The sequence below is a fragment of the Musca domestica genome, unplaced genomic scaffold (genome assembly GCF_030504385.1).
Source record: "Musca domestica strain aabys unplaced genomic scaffold, Musca_domestica.polishedcontigs.V.1.1 31, whole genome shotgun sequence".
NCBI lineage: Eukaryota > Metazoa > Arthropoda > Insecta > Diptera > Muscidae > Musca > Musca domestica.
The window spans coordinates 339,866-361,256 of record NW_026712309.1 but is presented as its reverse complement, the minus strand read 5'-3'; the positions used below and the strand labels follow the sequence as shown (position 1 = coordinate 361,256).

At 37.0% G+C, this 21,391-nt stretch overlaps 1 protein-coding gene across 1 annotated transcript; it reads right to left on the bottom strand.

Moving 5' to 3' along the window:
• Positions 1 to 2,315: 2,315 nt before the first annotated feature.
• LOC131803579 (larval/pupal cuticle protein H1C-like) lies at positions 2,316 to 2,881 on the bottom strand. Its single transcript, XM_059124962.1, has 2 exons — positions 2,824 to 2,881; positions 2,316 to 2,740 (listed from the first exon to the last, which is right to left on the bottom strand). The coding sequence occupies exons 1-2, from the start codon at positions 2,827 to 2,829 to the stop codon at positions 2,426 to 2,428; spliced, it is 321 nt and encodes a 106-aa protein (XP_058980945.1). The 5' UTR covers positions 2,830 to 2,881; the 3' UTR covers positions 2,316 to 2,425.
• Positions 2,882 to 21,391: the final 18,510 nt, after the last annotated feature.

Sequence of the window (21,391 nt, the reverse complement as noted above, 5' to 3'; positions counted from 1 at the left end):
CTTAGAATACTTATAAAAACAGTAGTAGGCCTATTGATAACGAATTTATTTGAAGTAGTTGATCTCGACAAAATGTTAAAGGTATTTCCGTATTTTGTAACTTAAATATCAAATCGAATTGGAACTATAACAGTTTTTAAAGCAAAAATTCAGTCAAATATCCATCCTACTTAGAGTGATATCAAATATTTGGTGTGCAATAAAGGCGAACTCCAACCAAATAGAAAATCGGCTGGGTTCTTTGAAACTATTATATCAAATTTTAACAGGGTTTGTCTTTGAAATATGCAATTTTTTCTCGATCAGAAAATAAAATACCTGAACAGACCGACAGGAGATAAACATAAATCTTCTCAGAATGAGTTCTATGAAATCACCAAAGCTCTTGTTTAAATAGGATATAGATGTAGTGTAAAATAAAATTTCTCTTTTTATACCATCAGCCATACCTCATCGAAATAAGTCTAGTCCCTAGGTCTCTTTGGCGATGTCCGTCCGTCCGTACGTCTGTCTGGCTGGCTGGCGCGCACAATAACTCTTGAAGAGAATATCCAAACTTTGTACATCGCTATATTATTATTATCAAACTTAGATCGAGTTCGGAGATGGGCAATATCGGTCCACTTCTTCTAGTACCTCCCCCCCTCAAAAGGTCGAAATTTTCAAAAAACAAAAAAAAAATATTTTACTGTACAGACAAAGAAAGAATAATCTGATTTTCCTCCAAACTTGCGAATCCTAATATTTACATAAATTTAGGTCAGGTGCGAAAATGGACAATATCGGTCAGCTCCATACCTTCCCCACAAGGGGTCAAAATTTTGAATATTTATAACTCTTATAAAATGTGGCGTAAGAGTCCGATTTTCGGTAAATTATACTCACGACAATATTTTTATTAAACCAAGGTCTGGTGCAAAGTTGGAATATATCGGCCCACTTCTTCTGGTACCACCACCACAAAGGTTCAAAATTTTGAATATTCATTAAATTCATTAATGATAAAGAGCGAAATTAACATCCGATTCCATTCAGACTTGGGACATCTCAACATTTCCATCAATACAAGATCTCTTATGAATATGGTAGAAATCGGACCATTTTTTCTGGTACCTCCCCCACATAGGGTTCAAGATTTTGAAAAACAAAAGGCTCAAAGAAAGCGAATTAACCATCCAACTTTCTTCAAATTGCGCACATACAAACATTTTTACTAACACAAGATCTGTTGTGAAGATGATATGTATCTGCGAACATCTTCTGGTACAAAATAAATATTTCTCTCAACCCGAAACCTAAGATGAATATGGAATTTATGATGTCGCATAAAATTAGATAAAAACATTCAATTTTCTTGTAATTTTGTCTTTTCCAATATTTGTATCTGTATTAAATAAAGTATGACAAGTAAAAAAGCAGCAAGTTCGGCCGAACCGAACTTTGAATACCCTCTACCATTTGGAGGAAATTTGGATATTAAAAAATATGTTTTAATTTTTTGTTAAAAATCACAATATTCAAAAATCACAATATACAATATTCAAATAGGTAACTTCGTACCATTGTGGGGAATAAAAAAATAAAATGCTCCTGTCGATCATATGTGGCACCTCAGGCACTTCTAAACATATTCTTAAAAGTATCCCATATCTCATATAAAGTGAAGGAATTCACCAATATAGTCCAAACATAGCACGTGGCAATAAGTATATCATATTTATTTAGGTCCGATACGAAATGGACAATGATGACCTATTTCCTCGGAACCTACTCCATAGAGGTTCAACAATTTGAATAATCATAACAGAAGTCAAAATATATTTAAATAATCGAACCTTGGCTGAGGGTATACATCTTCCGGCAAACCTGACTGATACTTTTTGACTTGTTACCTAAAAAAATTGGCCTTTAATTTAATTTTCTCAAAGATCTATTTCGGTGGTATTTTAATTGAAGGAATACCTAAGATCTTTGTGCATTTGAATCAAATCGAAATATACCCATAGTTCCTTTTGATAATTTCCATAGAATCCTATTCTGAATCGATGTACGTAAAATTTCAAAATTTGGTGAAAATCGGTTCAGATATACCCGTAGCTCCTAAATATATGCTTCATCCGTTTTGGTATCAAAATCCCCTACAATATGATTAAAGGTACCAGATATCAGATACATTTCGATATTGTTTCCACGTATATTTTAATCTGATTTCACGGTCATTGTGCATCAAATATTTGCACACTCAACCGAATATTTCCATTTGTGAAATTCATCAGAAAAAAAAAATAAAATAACCCCTCAATAAAATAAAATAACAATTTATTTGCAGTGCTTCATTTTTTGTTTATTTCGGAAATCAAAATCGATGGACCAAAAACATTAGCGATCACTTTCATTTTTTATACGCATTTCAATCTCAAAGAATTTACTTCTTTTTCAACAAAGAGGTGTAGACGGCTGGGACAGCTGGGGCAACGACAGCAGCGGCAGCAGGAGCTGCAACAACAGCGGGAGCAGAATAGGTGGTATAGGCAGCGGGAGCAGAGTACAATGAACGGGTATAAACTGGAGCAGCTGCAGCATAGGTGGTGTAGGCAGGGTGGGCAGCAGCATAGGTAGTGTATGCTGGTGCGGCAGCAGCATATGTGGTATAAGCTGGAGCAGCGGCAGCATAGGTGGTTACGGGAGCAACGACATGAGCGCTAGCAGCAGCAATGAAAAGGGCCAAGCAGATAAGGAACTGTGGGAAAATAATATTGTTAATCCTTGTTGTCCTATTATTTGCATGAGAATCCTTGGATGGTCCTTGAGCGGGCTACTTACTTTCATTTTGAGTAGTGTTTTGTTGAAGATTGCTGTTCTTTGCAATGGAGCGTAATGAACTGATGTCAAATGCTTGGAATGTGGTAGCTTTTATACAAAAAAATAATAATATTTTATTTGTTAGGGAATTATGATTTGTTGTTGTTGTGCGATATTTGCGCATGTTTGTGTATTTCGATAATACGCTTATTGACATTACAATGCCTACATAGTTTCATATTGAAGATATAAACAAGTTCTTGATATTGTTACTTATGTGCGTTTGCATGAATAAGCTGAAATCAATCAAGCTTATTTGTTATAGTTTCTAACCAAAGTCAACCATAATACCAAGAACGCAAGGAATGACAGAGAAATTGTTTAAAGAAAAACTAGTAAAAAAGCTGTAAGTTCGACCATGCCGAACTTTGAATGCCCTCCACCATTTGTTACAAATTTGGCAATTATCACAAAAATAGAATCCGTTAAAAATGCTGTTAAAATCTTATAAATACCGAAAGTAGGCGTATATTAGGGTCTATACGACGACGTGGAATTGCATAGGAATATTTTGTCACAAGCTATTACAATATTCAATTGCGAAACTTGAAAAAATCTGTATATATTTGTTGTTAAAATCATCAAAATACCGAATATAGGGAGGTATCATGGGGGTTATAAAACGTGGACCTGCACAGACAATTTTCTGTCACAGGCTGACAAACTTAATATAGGTGGAGGTTATTACAAGTAAAAAAGCTGTAAGTTCGGCCAGGCCGAACTTTGAATACCCTCCACCATTTGGTACGAATTTAACAATTAAAAAAAAATAAATAAATAAAAGGATTTTAAAATTCTGTTAAAATCATGTAGCCGTATATTAGAGTCTATATGGCGACGTGGACCTGCATAGGCAACTTTTGCCACAAGGCAATATAGGGAGGTACCATGGTGGTTATAAAACGTGGATTTGCACAGAAAATTTTTTGTCATAGGCTGTAGTATTCATTACGAACTTCAAATGCGAAGTTTGAAACAATTCCGGTAAATAGGGTCGCTAAAATCATGAAAATACCGAAGATCGGGGGTACCGTTATATGGGGGCTATACGAAGGCGTGGTCCTGCACAGACAATTTTCTGTGATAGGCTGTAGCATCCATTACGAACTTCAAATACTAAATTTGAAATAGTTCCGGTAAATAATGTCGCTAAAATCATCAAAATACTGAATATTGGGGGTACCGTTATATGGGGGCTATACGAAGACGTAGACCTACATGGCTTATTTTCTGTCTTAGGATGTAGTATCCATTACGAACTTCAAATACCAAAATTGAAGCAATTCCGGTAAGTAATGTGGCTAAAATGATCAAAATACCGAATATCGGGGGGCACCGTTACATGGGGGCTATACGAAGACGTGGACCTACATTGCCCATTTTCTGTTTTATGCTGTAGTATCTATTACGAACTTCAAATACCAAATTTGAAACAATTCCGGTAAATAATGTAACTAAAATCATCAAAATACCGAATATCGGGAGGTGCCGTTATATGGTACAAAATTCCTGCAGACATAATATACATTTGAGTTAAATTTAATCAACCTACTCCATTTTGTTCGGAAGCTAGAGTGATTTCCACAGGCGAACAGACGGACCGACGGACGGAGGTCGCTAAATCGACATGGAATTTTGTGCTGATCACGAATATGTATATATTATGGAGTCGAAAAGGTATATTTCGAGGTATTACAAACGGAATGACAAACTTAATATACCCTCCATACTATAGTGGAGGGTATAAAAATGCGGATGCAAATTTACCAATTTGCCGATAAAGGAGAGAATATAATATAAGGTTTATATTTCTTGTAATACCAGAATTGCCAATATTTAAGAATACGGCTTTCAAATTTGACTGTCCTTGGTTTTACCCTTTCCATGTTTGCCGATATTAAACAGCCGAACTTTTTAGCTTTTTTAATTATTCTGTTTTTAATAAATCTGCTCAATATTTACTGTCCATTTCTTGTTTTTTTTTTTTTTTTTTCAGTAAAATAATTATCTGTTTATTTTCTTTACAATGTTTGCTGTTGTTGTTGTTGTTTTTATAACTGATGCGCTTAATTATGCCAATCATTTGCCATGTGATTGATTCTTCTTTCAGCCAATAGTTCAGCCAATTCCAATGTTGTTGCCAGAGAGACAGAGTGTGTGAGCATAACATTACATTTTTGTTATTGTTGTATTGGCAATGGCGTTAAATACAACACTTGCCATGTCACAATCTCTCCAGCCATGTCAAAGTTCAATTAAAAGCTGCTACTCGTGTTCAACACCATGTATTTGTATTCACCTACCTGGCTTTTCATTAGCCCAGTTCATGGCATTGCAAAACCCATCCTTGGTCGCCAATAATGTGACAGAAACGCTTGTTTGTGTCACACATGGTGTTGTTGTTATTGCTGCTGCTGTTGCTGTTCGTCTGCATTAACGAATGATTTTATGCCAGCTTCAATTAACATCGTTCATGGAACACCTCTTTTGGTCGAACAAAAATGCCAGTCTGCCAGCAAATGGCTAGGATTATAATCATCGATAACAGCTTTCAATGCAACAGTGTTGAATTGTAACAAGGATCAACGGAGGGAGTAAGGGGTCGGAGAGAAGGGGCGAGGGTGGAGGATGCCAAAGTGTTAAAAAATATCAATTACATGTTGTATTCACACTCAAAGAGACATATACATACACACACAGATACTCATACACGTTGGAATGCCCATTGCAACAAGGATATGTCAAAATATTCAGCTTTTTTTCGGTGTCCATTTTAAATGTTCTCCGAAATGTTTTAATGAAATTGTAATTATGTTTGTCCATCTACAATGTGCAAGAGTTTCTGTGTGTGGGTGTTTTCGTGTATGGTCTTTGACCTGGCATTTCGTTACAAATTGTCGTACAAATGCATATTTGCAGCCAATATTGATGTGCCGTATGAAAGGATGTAATTTATAAAAAGCAAATAGTTTATAGGAATTAAAAAATTACTGATAGTAAGTTTGAAAATATTCTACAAAAATCAACGGTTTTTTTCTAATAATCTTGCGTAAAAACTCCTCAATAATTGCTCTGATAGCTCTTCCAAAAATATTCATAAAAACTCCTGAAACTCTAATTATCTTTAACGTGGTTTTCTCGTCGGCCGAGGTAAGCGTAGCTGTACCCAGGTTCAGGACTTATGGTATAATCGTTAGCAGCACTGTGGGAATACTTGGAGCAGCTACCCAGGTCTTCGTTGACGAATTGAATTGAACCATTCGGGTTTGGCAGCTCACTAGGTTCGGCTGTAATCTTGATATGACCGTTATTGTTGTTACTATAGATACAATAGATGTGGTTGTATATAGCGATGAAGTCATCACGTTACATATCCTTGAGTAAATATTCTAAAGAGACCGCAGTTTGAGCTTTTAATGTCTTTTAGAATGTTTTCTTAAAAAAGCCAGCAACTCTGATTGGCCTTTCGAACTGTTTCAAGAAAATCGTGATGATTTCAAATATTTTAAAAAATTTATCGACTTTAGCTCAAGAAATACTCAGAAAATAATAGAAAAACTAAGATGTGATAGCTCACTAGAAGAGCTTTTTTTTAATTCACGATCTTTGCTCAGATAGTCTCACAAAATAGAAAAATATCTACGGTTAAAGATCAAGTAGTTCTCCGTAAAATATTCAGTAATATTTCATTAATACAGGGTTGTCCATATTCGGCGGACCCATCTGGCAACGCCATAACTTTTGACAGAGATGTCACATCGCTTAAGGACATACCGCGTTTAAAGCGTCAGTCCAAGCAGATTTTTACCATGAACCAATACACGCCACGCGGAATAGTTGAAATTTACATTCAACCGAAGAAGTCAATTGTGAAAACTCAATGTGCTTTTAAAACATTAAAAAATGTGAAAAGTGCGCCTTCTAAGAACACCATTAAGCGTTTATACGAAAAATGTTCGACTGGTAAGGCTCTTTCTAATCCGAAGAGGCCATATAAAAGTCGACCAAGGCGATCGGCCGAGAATATCGCTGCCGTACGAGCCAGTGTTGAGAGGTCCCCAAGAACACCCCAAAAACGCCGTTCTCAGCAGTTGGGCATGGCTCGGTCCACTTTACAACGGATTATTCGCATTGATTTGCATTTGTTCCCGTACAAAATTCAATTGACGCAAAGAATGTTGCCTGCGGACAAGCCTCGTCGATTGGAATGGGCCCAAAGAGTCATGGGTCCGTCGAATATGGGCAACCCTGTATAACGCTTATTATTCTTACGAAGTCCACTATTTTTACAATAATAGTCCTCCACATTTATACCCTCAACCTTGGAAAGGAGGGTACATTAACTTTATCATTCCGTTTGTAACATCCCTAAATATTCGTCGTAGAGCCCATAAAGTATGCATATTCATAATCAGCATAAAATTCTAAGTTGATTAAACGATACAGCTCACATTTGACGTAGAGCTTCAAAATTTGGCGGAACAATTTGTATGGTTGGTATTGAAAATGATATATCGGTCCACATTTTTGTGTAGCCCCCACATATATCGGTACTTCCCAATATGAGGTATTCTGATGAATTTCACCACTTTTTTTGCGGATTTGTTTAAGAACTGGTACTAAAAGTTCGGCCCGGCCTTAACTTAATGTTTTTTTATACTCTCAACTATGGTATGGAGGGTATATTAAGATTGTCATTCCGTTTGTAATACCTCGAAATATACATTTACACCCCAAAAAGTAAATATATTCTTGATCAGCATAAAATTCAATGTCGATTTAGCGATGTCCATCCGTCTATTCGTCTGTCCGTCTGTGAAAATCACTCTAGCTTCCGAACGAAATGAAGTAGATTGATAAAATCTTACTTAAATGTATATTTGGTATAGCCCCCATATAACGGTACGTCACAATATTCGGCATTTTAATGATTTTAGCGACATTATTCGCCGGAATTGTTTTAAATTTGGTATTTGAAGTTTGTAATGGATACTAAAGCATGTTACGGAAAATTGTCTGTGCAGGTCCACGTCTTTGTATAGCCCCCATATAACGGTACCTTCCGATATTCGGTACCTTCTTGATTTTAGCGACATTATTCACCGGAATTGTTTCAAATTTGGTATTTGAAGTTCGAAATGGATACTACAGCCTACGACAGAAAATTGTCTCTACATGTTCACGTCTTCGTATAGCCCCCATATAACGGTACCTCCCTGTATTCGGTATTTTGATGATTTTAGCGACATTATTCACCGGAATTGTTTCAAATTTGGTATTTAAAGTTCGTAATGGGTACTACAGCTTAAGACAGAAAACTGTATGTGCAGGTCCACGTCCCCATATAATGGTACCTCCCGATATTCGGTATTTCGATGATTTTAGCTATATTATTCATCGATTTTTTAATATTATAATGGCTTATGACAAGAGTTACCTATGCAGGTCCATGTCGTCGTATAGACCCTAATATAACAGCTACATTAGGTATTTTCAAGATTTTAAAAGAAGTTTTAACGGATTTTATTTTTTTTTTTTTGAAAATTGTTAAATTTGTACAAATGTATTCAAGTACAAGGGTATTCAAAGTTCGGCCCGGCCGAGCTTACAACTGTTTACTTGTTGATTCTTCGTTGTCCAATGCGAAGTCTCGAAATCATGATCTTCGCTTTAGTAGTCGGATGTGTACACTCTGTGACGACATTCGCATTACTTGGTAATTAGATAAGCAAGTTATTTTATTTTCTTAAGAAATTATTCACTTTATTCCACCTTCTGGCAATACCTTGTTATGGGCATTTCGGCTAATACAAATTCTAAATTCCACATTTGAACACAGGGCAGATATATAACATTCATCCTTAGAAGTTTTTGCATGTTCTTGTATACACGATGGACATCCAAGAGAGGTATCAATCAAATTAACTTTGTGAAATTGTCCGAAAGTTAAAACACCGCAACATCAACAAACACAATACAACTCTCCCATTGCAACTCAAATACATCGAAAGGTACATCAGCACCCTCTTTGTACCCCGTACCCAGGCAACAGGCAACCTTTCCAACCCAACCTCACTCCACAAATTGCTTCAAATTGATTTTTTTTCGTGTGGCATTACATGGCCAACAATAGTCAGCTGGTCAGACCAACAACAACAAACAGACAGACCGACAGACCAGCAGCACCAAATGCCATAGAATCTGATTACAGACAAAGGTAAGTCCGAGTGTTGTTTTTTTGCTTCCATCTCTGCCTCTCTGGCTATACAATTTGACCATTATCACTTAACAACAATGACTTTTAGTTACCTCTTATGGTTTTTCCGAGCAAGAAGTGAGTCCATTGTTGTGGTTCATTGGTAACATTACAGTATGATTGCTGCTGCTGTTGTTGTTCGTGTTGTTTGGGGTGTTGTGTTGTGGTATGGCATGGTGTGATTGGTTCCACAATCAATGGAGTTCACAATTGTTCGTGTGTGTGTCTGTGTGTGTGTATAATCTTAAGCCATGACAAATCACTTATCGATTATCTCAACTTTTTGTCTTCTTTTCCTCACCAACTGTTGTTTTTTTTTTCGTTTCGTTTTTGGTTCCGACTGTTTGTTTGTGGTCTATATGGCCTTATTTTGTGTTATTTCGTTGTTGTGTCGTAGTAATTGTAATTACATTTTGGTTAATTTTATCAGGTTTGCGTGTTTGAAACTTCTTCTAATGTGATTTGGTTCTAAATTAAAAACAGAAATAAAATGGAGATTAAGAAAAAGAAGGACAACAAGAACAACAACAGTGCATTGCATGTGAAAAGTGATGGAAAAGTGTTTAATTATGCAATTGAATTCAAGTGAAAATTATAGTGAGTGAAAAACGCCGGCCCGTTTCTCTTGCATTGCCTCACTCAACCTGGGTTTGATGTGTTTCGTTACTATAACATCACAACCTCTTTGAGTGAGCTACAGCAGGTTGAAGTTACAACAGAGGAATTCAATTAATAATACACAAATAAATAAATATATACATGAAAGTGTAGCTAAATATAGAAATACATTGGTAATTGTGATCCTGATGCAAAGAAAAAATAATGTGAATTGTGCAAAAATATTAAGAGAAAAAAGTTGAATACCGATATGTTAAGAATATATTGGCATAACGTATAGTTAATTCCGCTGGCATAACGTTTAGTCAATAATCGTATAATCCTTTTTTGGCAAAACTATTACCAATTTTTTATGTAAGACAATTTAAAGTGGATTTTTTTGACAACCCTTTCTATGAAAAATTCTTTTTTAAAGAAAATGCTTCCATCGATAAACTGTTCATTTCGAAGTATTCACGTGTTACCCTCGATAAAGCTTCCCATACCTATGTTTGTTGTCGATTATCGTTTATCGACAGAAAACTTTTGTGTGGAATATGTATTCTATTGAAAGGCATGCGAGCTAACACCTGTCCAATGGAAAAGCTCGACATAGACTATTTATACCCTACACCACATAGTGGTAAGGGTATTATGTCTTTGTGCATTCGTTTGTAACATGGAGAAGGAAGCGAGATAGACCCATAGCTACTTTTGAGGATCTCTATGGAATCACTTTCTGAGTTGATTTATGCATGCCAGTCCATCCGTCCGTCCGTCCGTCTGTCCATGTATTCTTGTGAACAAAATGCAGGTCGCATTTATTATCCGATTGAGATGAAATTTTGCACAAATCATTTGTTTGGCCCAAGGACGAACCCTATTGAAATTGGAGATAATCTGTAAAAATTTAGATATAGCTCCCATATATATCTTCGTCCGATTTGCCTTTTACTGTGCACCAAACCTGTAATATCAGTCCGAATAGTGGAATTTTGCACATACAACCAAATTAGGCCTGAAAATAAGTATGCCAAATTTGATCGAAATCGGTTCAGATATAGCTATAGCTCCCATATATATTGTTCATCCGATTTGTTATTTTTGTCCTCCGCAGCCGTAATATGCACTCTGTAACAACAATATATGGGGAAATATATCAAATGCAGCTCAGAAATACCTTTGCAAAATCTTTTCGACATCGGTTCAGATTTGGATATAGCTCCCAAATGGGATTAAATTTGGCACATACGCCCGAAGTGAGTCTAGAAGGTAGTATGCCAAATTTGGTGAAGATCGGTTCATATATAACTATAGCTCCCATATATATTGTTTATCCGATTTGTTGTATTTGTTACCCACAGCCGTAATATGCACTCCGTAACAACGATATTCAGGGAAATATATCAATACAGCTCAGAAATCTCTTTGCCAAATTTGATCGAAATTGGTTCAGATATAGCTATAGCTCCCATATATATTGTTCATCCGATTTGTTATTTTTGTCCTTCGCAGCCGTAATATGCACTCTGTAACAACAATATTTGAGGAAATATATCAAATACAGCTCAGAAATACCTTTGCAAAATTTTATCGAGATCGGTTCAGATTTTTATATAGCTCCCATATATATCTTTATTTGATTTCAAATTTTGCGCCAAATGGGCAATACAAGTCCGAATTTAAAAGATACAAATGCTTTGGCATATTTAGTCCTTTGAACTTTAAATTATAATTATAATCATAGCGTGTATGATTGAATTCTCCCATAAAAACTTTTAATTGTTATGTGGAGTTCTACTAAATTAGCAAAGTGGTGTAGGGTATTATAAAGTCGGCCCGCCCGACTTTAGGACTTTCTTTACTGGTTTTCTATAGTGATGCTCGTTATTTACCAAACCATCTATTGTATGTAATTTTTATAACTTCCACCATAGTAAGGTGGGTATATGAATTTTGTCATTCCGTTTGTAACTCCTCGAAATACTCATGCCAGACCCAACAAATATATAAACTTGATCGGAGTACAATTCTAAGTCGATTAATCGATGTCCGCCTGTATGTCTGTTTGTTGTAATCACGCTTTCGAACGAATTAAGATAGAAGGCTAAAATTTTGCACACATGTGTATTTGCCAGTAGGAAGGTTAAGTTCGTAAATGGGCCATGTAGGTCCACGTTTTCATATATCCCCCATTTATAGGTTCCATTTATCGGTATTTAAAATTCGTAATAAATACTAAAGCCTATGAAAAATCGCGTACGTAGATCCAGGTCTTCGTATAGTCCCTATATAACGGTATTTTGATGATTTTAGCAGGAATTGTTTCAAATTTCAGAGTTGAAGTTTATAATGGAAACTACAAAGTATGAAAAAAGTATCTATGCAGGTCTTTGTCTATGTATAGCCCCCATAAAACGATATCTCTCTATATTCGGTATTTTGATGATTTTAGCGGTATTATTCACCAAAATTGTTTCACATTTCGTAAGTAAAGTTCGAAATGGGTACTATAGCCTATGACAAAAAAAGTACTTATGATGGAGGACGTCTTCGTATAGCCCCCTATAAGGGTTTTAATTTTGGGGGTATATTTCTACGAATTTTTTTCAAAAAAAATTCAAGTTCCTTCAAAATGGTGTAGGGTATTTAAAGTTCAGTCCGCCCGACCTTACTGCTTTTTTACTTGTTTAAATTGGAAAGGTTATAGTTGAGCAATTATTCTTTAGAAAATATAGCTATGGATTATCTTTTCTTTAGAAAATGTTAGAATAAAACCACTTTTCTTATACAGTGTTTTTAAAGAAAAACTTATTATTGCCAGGTTTTCCATAGAACAAAATATTTTTCTAAGAACTCGCTGATTGGAAATTTAAATAAAATACATGCACATACAATTATGAAATGACCAAAAAATATTTATTTGGTGGATAATTTCTTATCCTATAACATTTAAATTTAATTTTGGGCATATGACCACCGCCAATTTTCCACCATCTTTCTAACATGTGAAGGGCGTATTTCATCAATGACCCGTTGAAAATTCGTTTCCAAAACGTCGTTTCCAAACGACATCACGTATCCCCCCAAAAATAATCGAATGGCGTCAAAAAACACAAACGCGGAGGCCAAATCAGCGGTCCGATCAGCCGATTGCTTCGCCCGCAGTATGACAAGTGGTACCATCCTGTTGAAACCACATTTCATTTGATATGGATATCATTGATTACAGCAAAAATTCATTGATTATGCTTCTTTTTGGTTTTCCATAGACCTAGCCCATAGATCGCACCAAACAGCATTTGATAATTCTTGAACAGCATGAAGATTATTTTCGCTCCAAATACGTTAATGTTGCTTATTGACAGATCCATTCAAACAAAAATGCGCTTCAACACTGAGATGATTTGATTTTTAATTGAACACCGTCCGTCTTTTGACCTCCAAAACGCAATAACTTATTCGAAACTCCGCAGATGAATATCGGATTCATGGAAATTAAAGAAATAGATGTTTCTCAGTTTTGCATTAAAATTATCAGAAAACAAGTAAAAAAGCTGTAAGTTCGGCCGGGCCGAACTTTGAACACCCTCCACCATTTGGAACGAAGTTGGCAATTCACAAAAACAACTAAATCCGTTAAAAATTCTGTTAAAATCTTAAAAATACCGAATGTAGCTGTTATATTATACGACGACATGGACCTGCATAGGTAACTTTTGTCATAAGCCATTACAATATTAAAATGCGAAACTTAAAAAAAAAATAGGTGAATAATGTCGCTAAAATCATCAAAATACCGAATATCGGGAGGTATCGTTATATGGGGGCTATACGAAGACGTGAACCTGCACAGACAATTTTCTGTCTTGTGCTGTAGTATCCATTCGAACTTCAAATGCCAAATTTGAAACAATTCTGTTGAATATTGTTGCTAAAACCATTTTCAATACCAAAAGACCAGCAGACCTATACATTTGAGTAAAAATTTATCAATCTACTTCAATTCGTTCGGAATCTAGAGTGATTTCCACAGAAGGACGAACATCGCTAAATCGACATAGAATTTTATGCTGATCAAGAATACATATACTTTGTGGGTCTAAAATGTATATTTCGAGGTGTTACAAACGGAATGACAAACTTAATATACCCTCCATACTATGGTGGTGGGTATAAAACGATATAATATTTCTATAAAAAAACTTCGATATTAGTGATATTACTGACTGACCGAGAATCAACACCCAGACGGAACGGCTTAAGATTGAATCTTAAAGTTTTATACGAAAGTTAGTCTTGGTGCGTAGGCTTTTGGTAAGGCTAGAAATGCATACTTAAGGGGTACGAAAAGTACTTAAAATTATTAATTAATACTTTTATGCTTTTTATACTTTTGTGTTGGACAAACGGTATGAGCTAGAATTCTGAAATTTCGAATGAGAGTCACTGATGGGGCGCAGGATAGATTTACCAAAGGGTTTTTTGGAAATTCGAACTATATGGTTACATAAGATTCTAATAGTACGTTTATATATGAGGGTTAAGCCACTGGATTTGGATTTAAATTGTCATATCCATTACTTTTGCTTCAAATGAATCCTCTCAAAGTAGGTTAACCCTACAAAAAGTTCTAACGTAAACATGGCATTAAATGGTACCATTTGGTATTATGTGAACCGATAGAGCTAAAACCTTGAAATTTGAGAATCAAAGATGGAAAGTAAGTTTGATATATGAAGTTGGTTTTGGAAATCTGTACTAAGTGTGTGAACTGTACTTAATGGTACTTAATTTAGAACAATTTGATTACGGGTGAAAGGATGTAACTGTGTATTGAGGTCTCTGTTGGTGATAGGTTTGTGGTAAAGATGTGGTTTCGGTAATGTGCTCTACAAGTGATCAAAAAGTACTAAATAGCTCTATACAGGGTGTTTAGGGGGAGAGGGAATGAAACGATGTTGTTGAGTGTTTGACGAGAACTGATTCTTTATTCAATAGAAAAACTAAATCTAGCCTTAACATCTAACATAAAAATACACATGAGCTTATTTTCTAATGCACGCTGTCCCAAAATACATAATGCACTCCACGCACACAATACGTTGCGGGAGAACGAAACATACCTACTGTGTGATCGACCCTTTCTTATCTTCTATTTGTGGCCGTACCATTAATTACATTATTTATTACCGACCATAAACATAGCATATAGAAAGCACATGCATCTTTAAGTGGTTTCTTTATTTAACTAATTTACATTCTTCGGAAAAGACAAATAAGAATGAGATAAGAATCTAAAGAAGTATATTAAACATACAAAACTATTTATACAACAAGTACAGTTTCTACAAAACTAAACATACTCCCGGCCTTAAAAGATCCTAATCTTTTAACAAACTGAGATCGATCACCTTTTAACATTTCAATTGCGTGCTTCATAAATTTCATTATTATTTATTTAAAGTAAATGGTGCAAATCTAAATTAATTCTGAAATCATTTCTCAAATTACACTAATTCATATTGAAATATAATTAACGTATTCTATTGTTACGGATTTACCTACATACCTTAAAAATACCCTAACTAAAGTCGAGGAGGTGCGATGGCTATCGGTAGGTAGCGGCTGGACAGATGGTAGAGTCTTCGGAGAACCAAGTATAACACTGTGATTATACCAACGATGAAAACACAAGTCGTAAGGCTCAGGCTGTAATGCGTAAGGTGATGCGTGTCTAGGTGAATAGGGAAACCCAGAAATCGTTTAGCTTGCGGGATATCTGGCAACTTGTAGACTTCGACTTCGTTCTTCAGACTTAGATGAGTGAGAGGTGGCAGGGATGCGGAAATGTTGAATTGCGGGAATTTGTAGCTTATCTCGCTGTTGTAGTTCTCGTGCGCCCATAACTTCATCTCTTCAGTTTCTAGCGTACAACCCGGCTGCATGCGTAATATTCCTTGATCTCGGATTCTGACGTTTTGACGTTTACCATCACATTTGACTTCAGTGACAGTATCTTTTTCAACCGAAAATACCCATGTGTTCGGTGTGTGAAGTTGCTTCCAGACGTTGCGAAATTTTGAAATGGCGAATTCGCAACTATCTGGTATCGTATTAGGTTTCAAGTATAGCCTTACTTCACAGTCAGCCGGTTCTCTAGTGTTGTAAATGGGGTGCGTCTGCTGGCATATCAATAGTTTCTCCATTTTCTGACATCTAGCAAATTCATCTTCCTTGAGGGTGTAGAATGACGTCTTTCCCTCATCTATCAGAAGATACTCGCTTTTTGCTTTGAACTGTATTGACAATCCATCCTGTTTGATTGGATAAGACTGGATTGCATAAGCAGCAAACAGGTCAGTATTAATCAGAGGTATGCGAATGTTAAATAACATATATTCTTCCGTTGTTCGGGTCGTTACCTCAGCAATCTTGGCGAGTTCTATCGGAGATTCTGCTGGTAGATGCAATCTTTTTGCCACTGCAGCATTTATCATCTGGATCTGCTTCTTGAAGACCTTCACGGGAAGAATTTCGTGAAGGAAGCTACCCCGAATGTTGACCATTGCGCCAATTAAATCTCTTTGGACTACTTCCGCCTCTTGTACTGTAGCAAGAAGCTCTGAACTCTTTAACGTCATCGCGCCTCGATCTTTCATTGCGTTAATCTCAGACTGCACCACGCCTAAGGCATCGCTTAGATTGGCAATGCTTTTAAATACCGCTTTGTTTTGTTCTTTGATTACTTGTGCGGTAATGTCCTGGAGAGATGTCTGGTTATTTAGCAACTCTACCAAGGAATCCTGGTTTTCTTCAACCTTAGTGATCCTCTTCACTAACTCTTCAGCGTGCTCCTCGTCCATTAAACCAAATAGAGAACGAAACAGACCACCGACGAACGGCAATGCAGACCTTCTCACCCTTGCAGCTGGAGCTGATGCCATTATCAGTTCATGTTGATTCCTCATGCGGTCATGGGCTTCTTGCAACCGCTGAATTAACCTCAATTCTTTCATCTCGGGCACCGTTGCTACATCCATGTTGAATTTCTCCACGGCTTCATCAAGCGCCTTCATCCCCGACACATATTCCGCCATCTTTACGTGCGCCACAATATTCCATGATGTCTTAGTCAGCCCAACAGCAGCCACTTCTTCGAAAAACACGCCAGCCCTATCTTCAAATTTTATTACATTTACCTGGGCTTTCCCAGGTCTGCTTATTATAAGCATAAATTTTTTTACTATTGGAGTCGATTGGACCGACCCCTCCTCGTGATTTTCATCATCCTCATTATCGTCGATAGGAAAGGGACAAACATTGTGGACCGATCTTTTGGTTTCCCCATTGCTTGTCCTTACGTCTATCATCCGACATAATCCATCCGAACCCATTATAGTTCGGATGACCCTCCCCCGCCTCCAGCAAAGCGGAGGAAGGTTGTCTTCTTTTAATAAAACCAGAGTGCCTGGTTTAATATTAGCACATTTTTTAGCCCACTTATACCTCTTTTGAAGTTCGGACAAATATTCGTTAGACCATCTTTCCCAAAATTCTTTCGTTATTGCCTGTACATCTTTCCAATGTCCCCGCAGCCCTACATAACTTTTATTTTTCTCGGTATCAGTAAATGTAGAAAAGCATTTCCCTAACAGAAAATGAGCTGGCGTCAGAACACTGAAATCATTTGGATCGTCTGACAATGGCGTTAACGGACGTGAATTCAAAACGGACTCTATTTGCGCCATGAGTGTGCACATTTCCTCAAACGTCATGATCCCACTTGCGACCCTATTCATATGCCGTTTTACAGATTTCACACAGCTTTCCCATAATCCTCCTACATGAGGAGACCTAGCTGGAATATTAATCCACTCAATGTCTCGTTGTGTGCAATAGCTGTCTAGTTCTTTTGTTAGATCTCTGCTACGAAACAACTCATATACCTCATGCAAACTATTGGCGGCTCCGACAAAATTTGTGCCGTTATCAGAATAAATTTTCAGTGGACAACCCCTTCTGGCCACAAATCTTTTCAAAGCCCCAATAAATGCTGCTGCTGTTAAGTCTGCTACAACTTCCAAATGAACAGCTTTTGTCGCAAAGCATACAAAAACGCAGACGTAGGCTTTGTCCGTTCGTTTTCCCCTGATTTTGTGATGAATCATAAGCGGTCCCAGAAAATCAACACCTGTATTTAAGAAAGGGCGAGTCCTTATTACCCTATCCTGTGGAAGATCACCCATTTGTTGATACAATTTCCTGGGCTCCGCTCTGAAACATCTATAACACTTGCTAATTACTTTCTTGGCGGGTTGCCTACCGCGAAGAGGCCAGAATTGCTGCCTGTATATCGCTAGCAATCCTTGAGCTCCGATATGTAGTTTCTCTTGATGTATTTGTTCCATCATTAACTCGACTATTTTATTTTTGTATGGTAGTAAAATAGGATGTTTGGCCTCAAATGATAAATGACTATTTTTCAGTCTCCCACCTACTCTTAAAGTTCCCTTTTCGTCCACAAATGGGCACAACGTTCTGATTTGTGAAGATTTTGTTACATTCCCACCTTTTTTCAGAACTGAGATCTCCTCTGCAAAATTATCTCTTTGGATGTCTTGCACTAATACTATCAGAGCTTCTTTTCTGTAAGTCATTAATGACTTAGAAGGACCTTTCCTTGTTATATTGACAAACTTCAACACCCAAGCCATAACATTTTGTAAAAATCTAAATTTATTTCGGTGATTTATTTTTTCCCATACAGATGTTAGTTTTACCCCGACGCTCACTTTTACTAACTTTTTAATTTCTGGTATAAAAACCAAAGGTTCCGCTTCCCTCACCATTGGTGAATTCTCTCTTAAGAAGTCTGGTCCTTCAAACCAATGCTTATTTTTTATTATTTCTTGGGGAAGTACACCTCTAGACAACAAGTCTGCCGGATTCTGGCTTGAGGGCACATGTCTCCAGTTCTCTATTATACTCTTGGTTTGTATTTCATTTACTCGATTCGAGACAAATATCTGTAGTCTACCCGGATCCATTTTTATCCAACTCAGCACAATTTCAGAATCGGTATAATAATGCACTACGTCAACTTCCATCTTTAAACCTTCCCTAACTTTTTCCATTAGGTCAACTAACAGCACCGCTGCACACAACTCTAATCTTGGAAGTGTGACTATCTTGGTTGGTGCTACCCTTGACTTGGAACACACTAACCGTACTGTAATTTCACCTGTTATATTCTTCGATCGCAAATATACCACCGCTCCATATGCTCTCATTGAGGCGTCAGCGAAACCTACTAGTTCCACTCGCATTGGATCGTTACAGATGATATAACGATCTACTTTTACGTCGTTGAGCTTACCTAACTCTTGCCGTATTCTTGTCCAGGTGGAACATATATCCTGGGGAACTTCGTCATCCCAGTCTATCTTCTGTTTCCATAGATCCTGAAGCAACATTTTTGCCGTCACTGTGACTGGACCAACGAACCCTAAAGGATCAAATAACTTCGCGATCTCGCTCAATATTGATCGTTTCGAAATTCTTGTATCCTCTGTTGCTTTGTACCTAAGAGAAAACACATCCTTCCGTGGATACCATACAACCCCCAGTGTTTTCACCGAAACTTCTTCATTTTCAATATCAAGGCTCTCTTCTATATTTTCCTTCTCCACACCTTCTAAAATTGTACTATTATTTGCACACCACTTTCTTAGTGGCATGCCAAACTCGTCAAATATTCTTTCAATATTTCTCCTCATTTGTATGACATGCTGCAGAGTATCTCCACCCGTCATTAGATCATCCATGTAGAAGTCACTTCTTATCGCCAGTGACTCCAATGGATACGACATTTCCTCTATATCTGCTATTCTTTGCAGACATTTTACTGCTAAATATGGAGCAGATGCAGTTCCGTATGTAACTGTGTTTAATGCATACGTTTTAATTTCACTATTTGTATTAAACCTCCAGTAAATCAACTGGAACTTCCTGTCAGCATCTGCCACCCATATTTGCCGATACATTTTTTCAATATCGGCAGAAAACACATACCTGTGCTTCCTAAATCTGAGCAAAATGCTAAACAGCTCATCTTGGATCCTAGGCCCAGTATGTAGTATGTCGTTTAATGACGAACCTGTGGACGTCTTACACGATGCGTCAAATACTACCCTCAATTTTGTTGTTGAGCTGTCTGGTCTGAGGACGCAATGATGAGGTAAATAATACCCACCTTCTCCATCTTGTAGATTCCTCACCAGACTCATGTGTCCCAACTTTAAATACTGACTAAGAAACTCATCGTATTGCATTTTTAGGTCACTATTTTTATTAAGTTTCCTCTCCAATGCCATGAACCTTCTCCTTGCTACTATTTTAGAGTCGCCTAATGTTTCCACATTTTGTTTGAATGGCAATTGAACTTCGAATTTACCATCAGGTGTCCTTTTTATACCTTCTTCAAACAACTCCTCACATCTTTTTTCATCTAATGTGAGCTTTACTTTTTTAGGGATCTCTTCAATCTCCCAAAACTTTTGCAACAACTCATCGCACGGAGTTTGCACTGCTGCTACAACTTTTCTGTCATTGGTAGATGTATCAATAATCGCAGGACCGCTGACTATCCATCCCAGCTTTGTATTCTGTATAATCGTAGTCCCTGATTTGATTTTCCCATCTACCAATATGTCATAAAAAATTTCAGCCCCCAACAGCATATCTATTCCACTTGGAATATTGTACCTGGGGTCCGCTAGTGCCATTTCTTGTGGAACTTTTTCCGCTATGACTTTTGTCTCTGGCACATTTGATAATATGGTTGGTATTACTAACACTTCCATATTCGTATTATATTTTGAAGTTGCTGACTTCATCTTTACCTCTACCTTTTCTTGGCAAAGGGACTTATTTCTGGACAAACCCTCAATTTCTACTTCAGATTTCGTCCCAGTCAATTTCAATTTGTCCATGAACATTTTCGTCATTAGACAAACCTGAGAGCCGCTATCTAGCAAGGCTCTGCAACTAGTCCATTTATTCTCCCTGTTCTTAACTAAAACAGTGGCTGTTGATAACAATACGCATGCTTTCTCACTCTGCCTATTGTTTATAACTGTAATTTTTGAGCAACCTTTTTCTTTGTGTAACAAAGAGTTGTGCTCGCCTTGACAAGTTCTACAACTTACCGCACTAGTGCACATTTTTTATAGTGCCCACTAGCTAGACACTTAGAACATATGTTATTTTCTACTACTATGTTCCATTTCTTATCCACGGGAAGGATACGAAATTTGGTACATCTATTTAAATGATGACCAATAGAGCAACCAAGGGGACATTTTTCCTTTTGTATATATTGCCCTTTTGCATTTCTATCAGATCGCCATTCTTTCACATCTTGTGATTGCGATCTTGACTGACCTCCCCGTGAGCATGGGCCAACGGAGTTTTGCTTACCGTTATACCCTGAAAATTGTTGACTCGCCTCTAATGAAAATTGCATTTGCTTTAGGAATTTCATGAGGTCGTCAACTTTCGGAAGCTTTTTCTGCGCTCCTACAGACTGCTCAAACTGGATTCTTAACTGTTCATCCAGTTTTCTTTGCAGTAAATAGCACACGAATCCTTGATACATTTCTTCTGTATCAATTC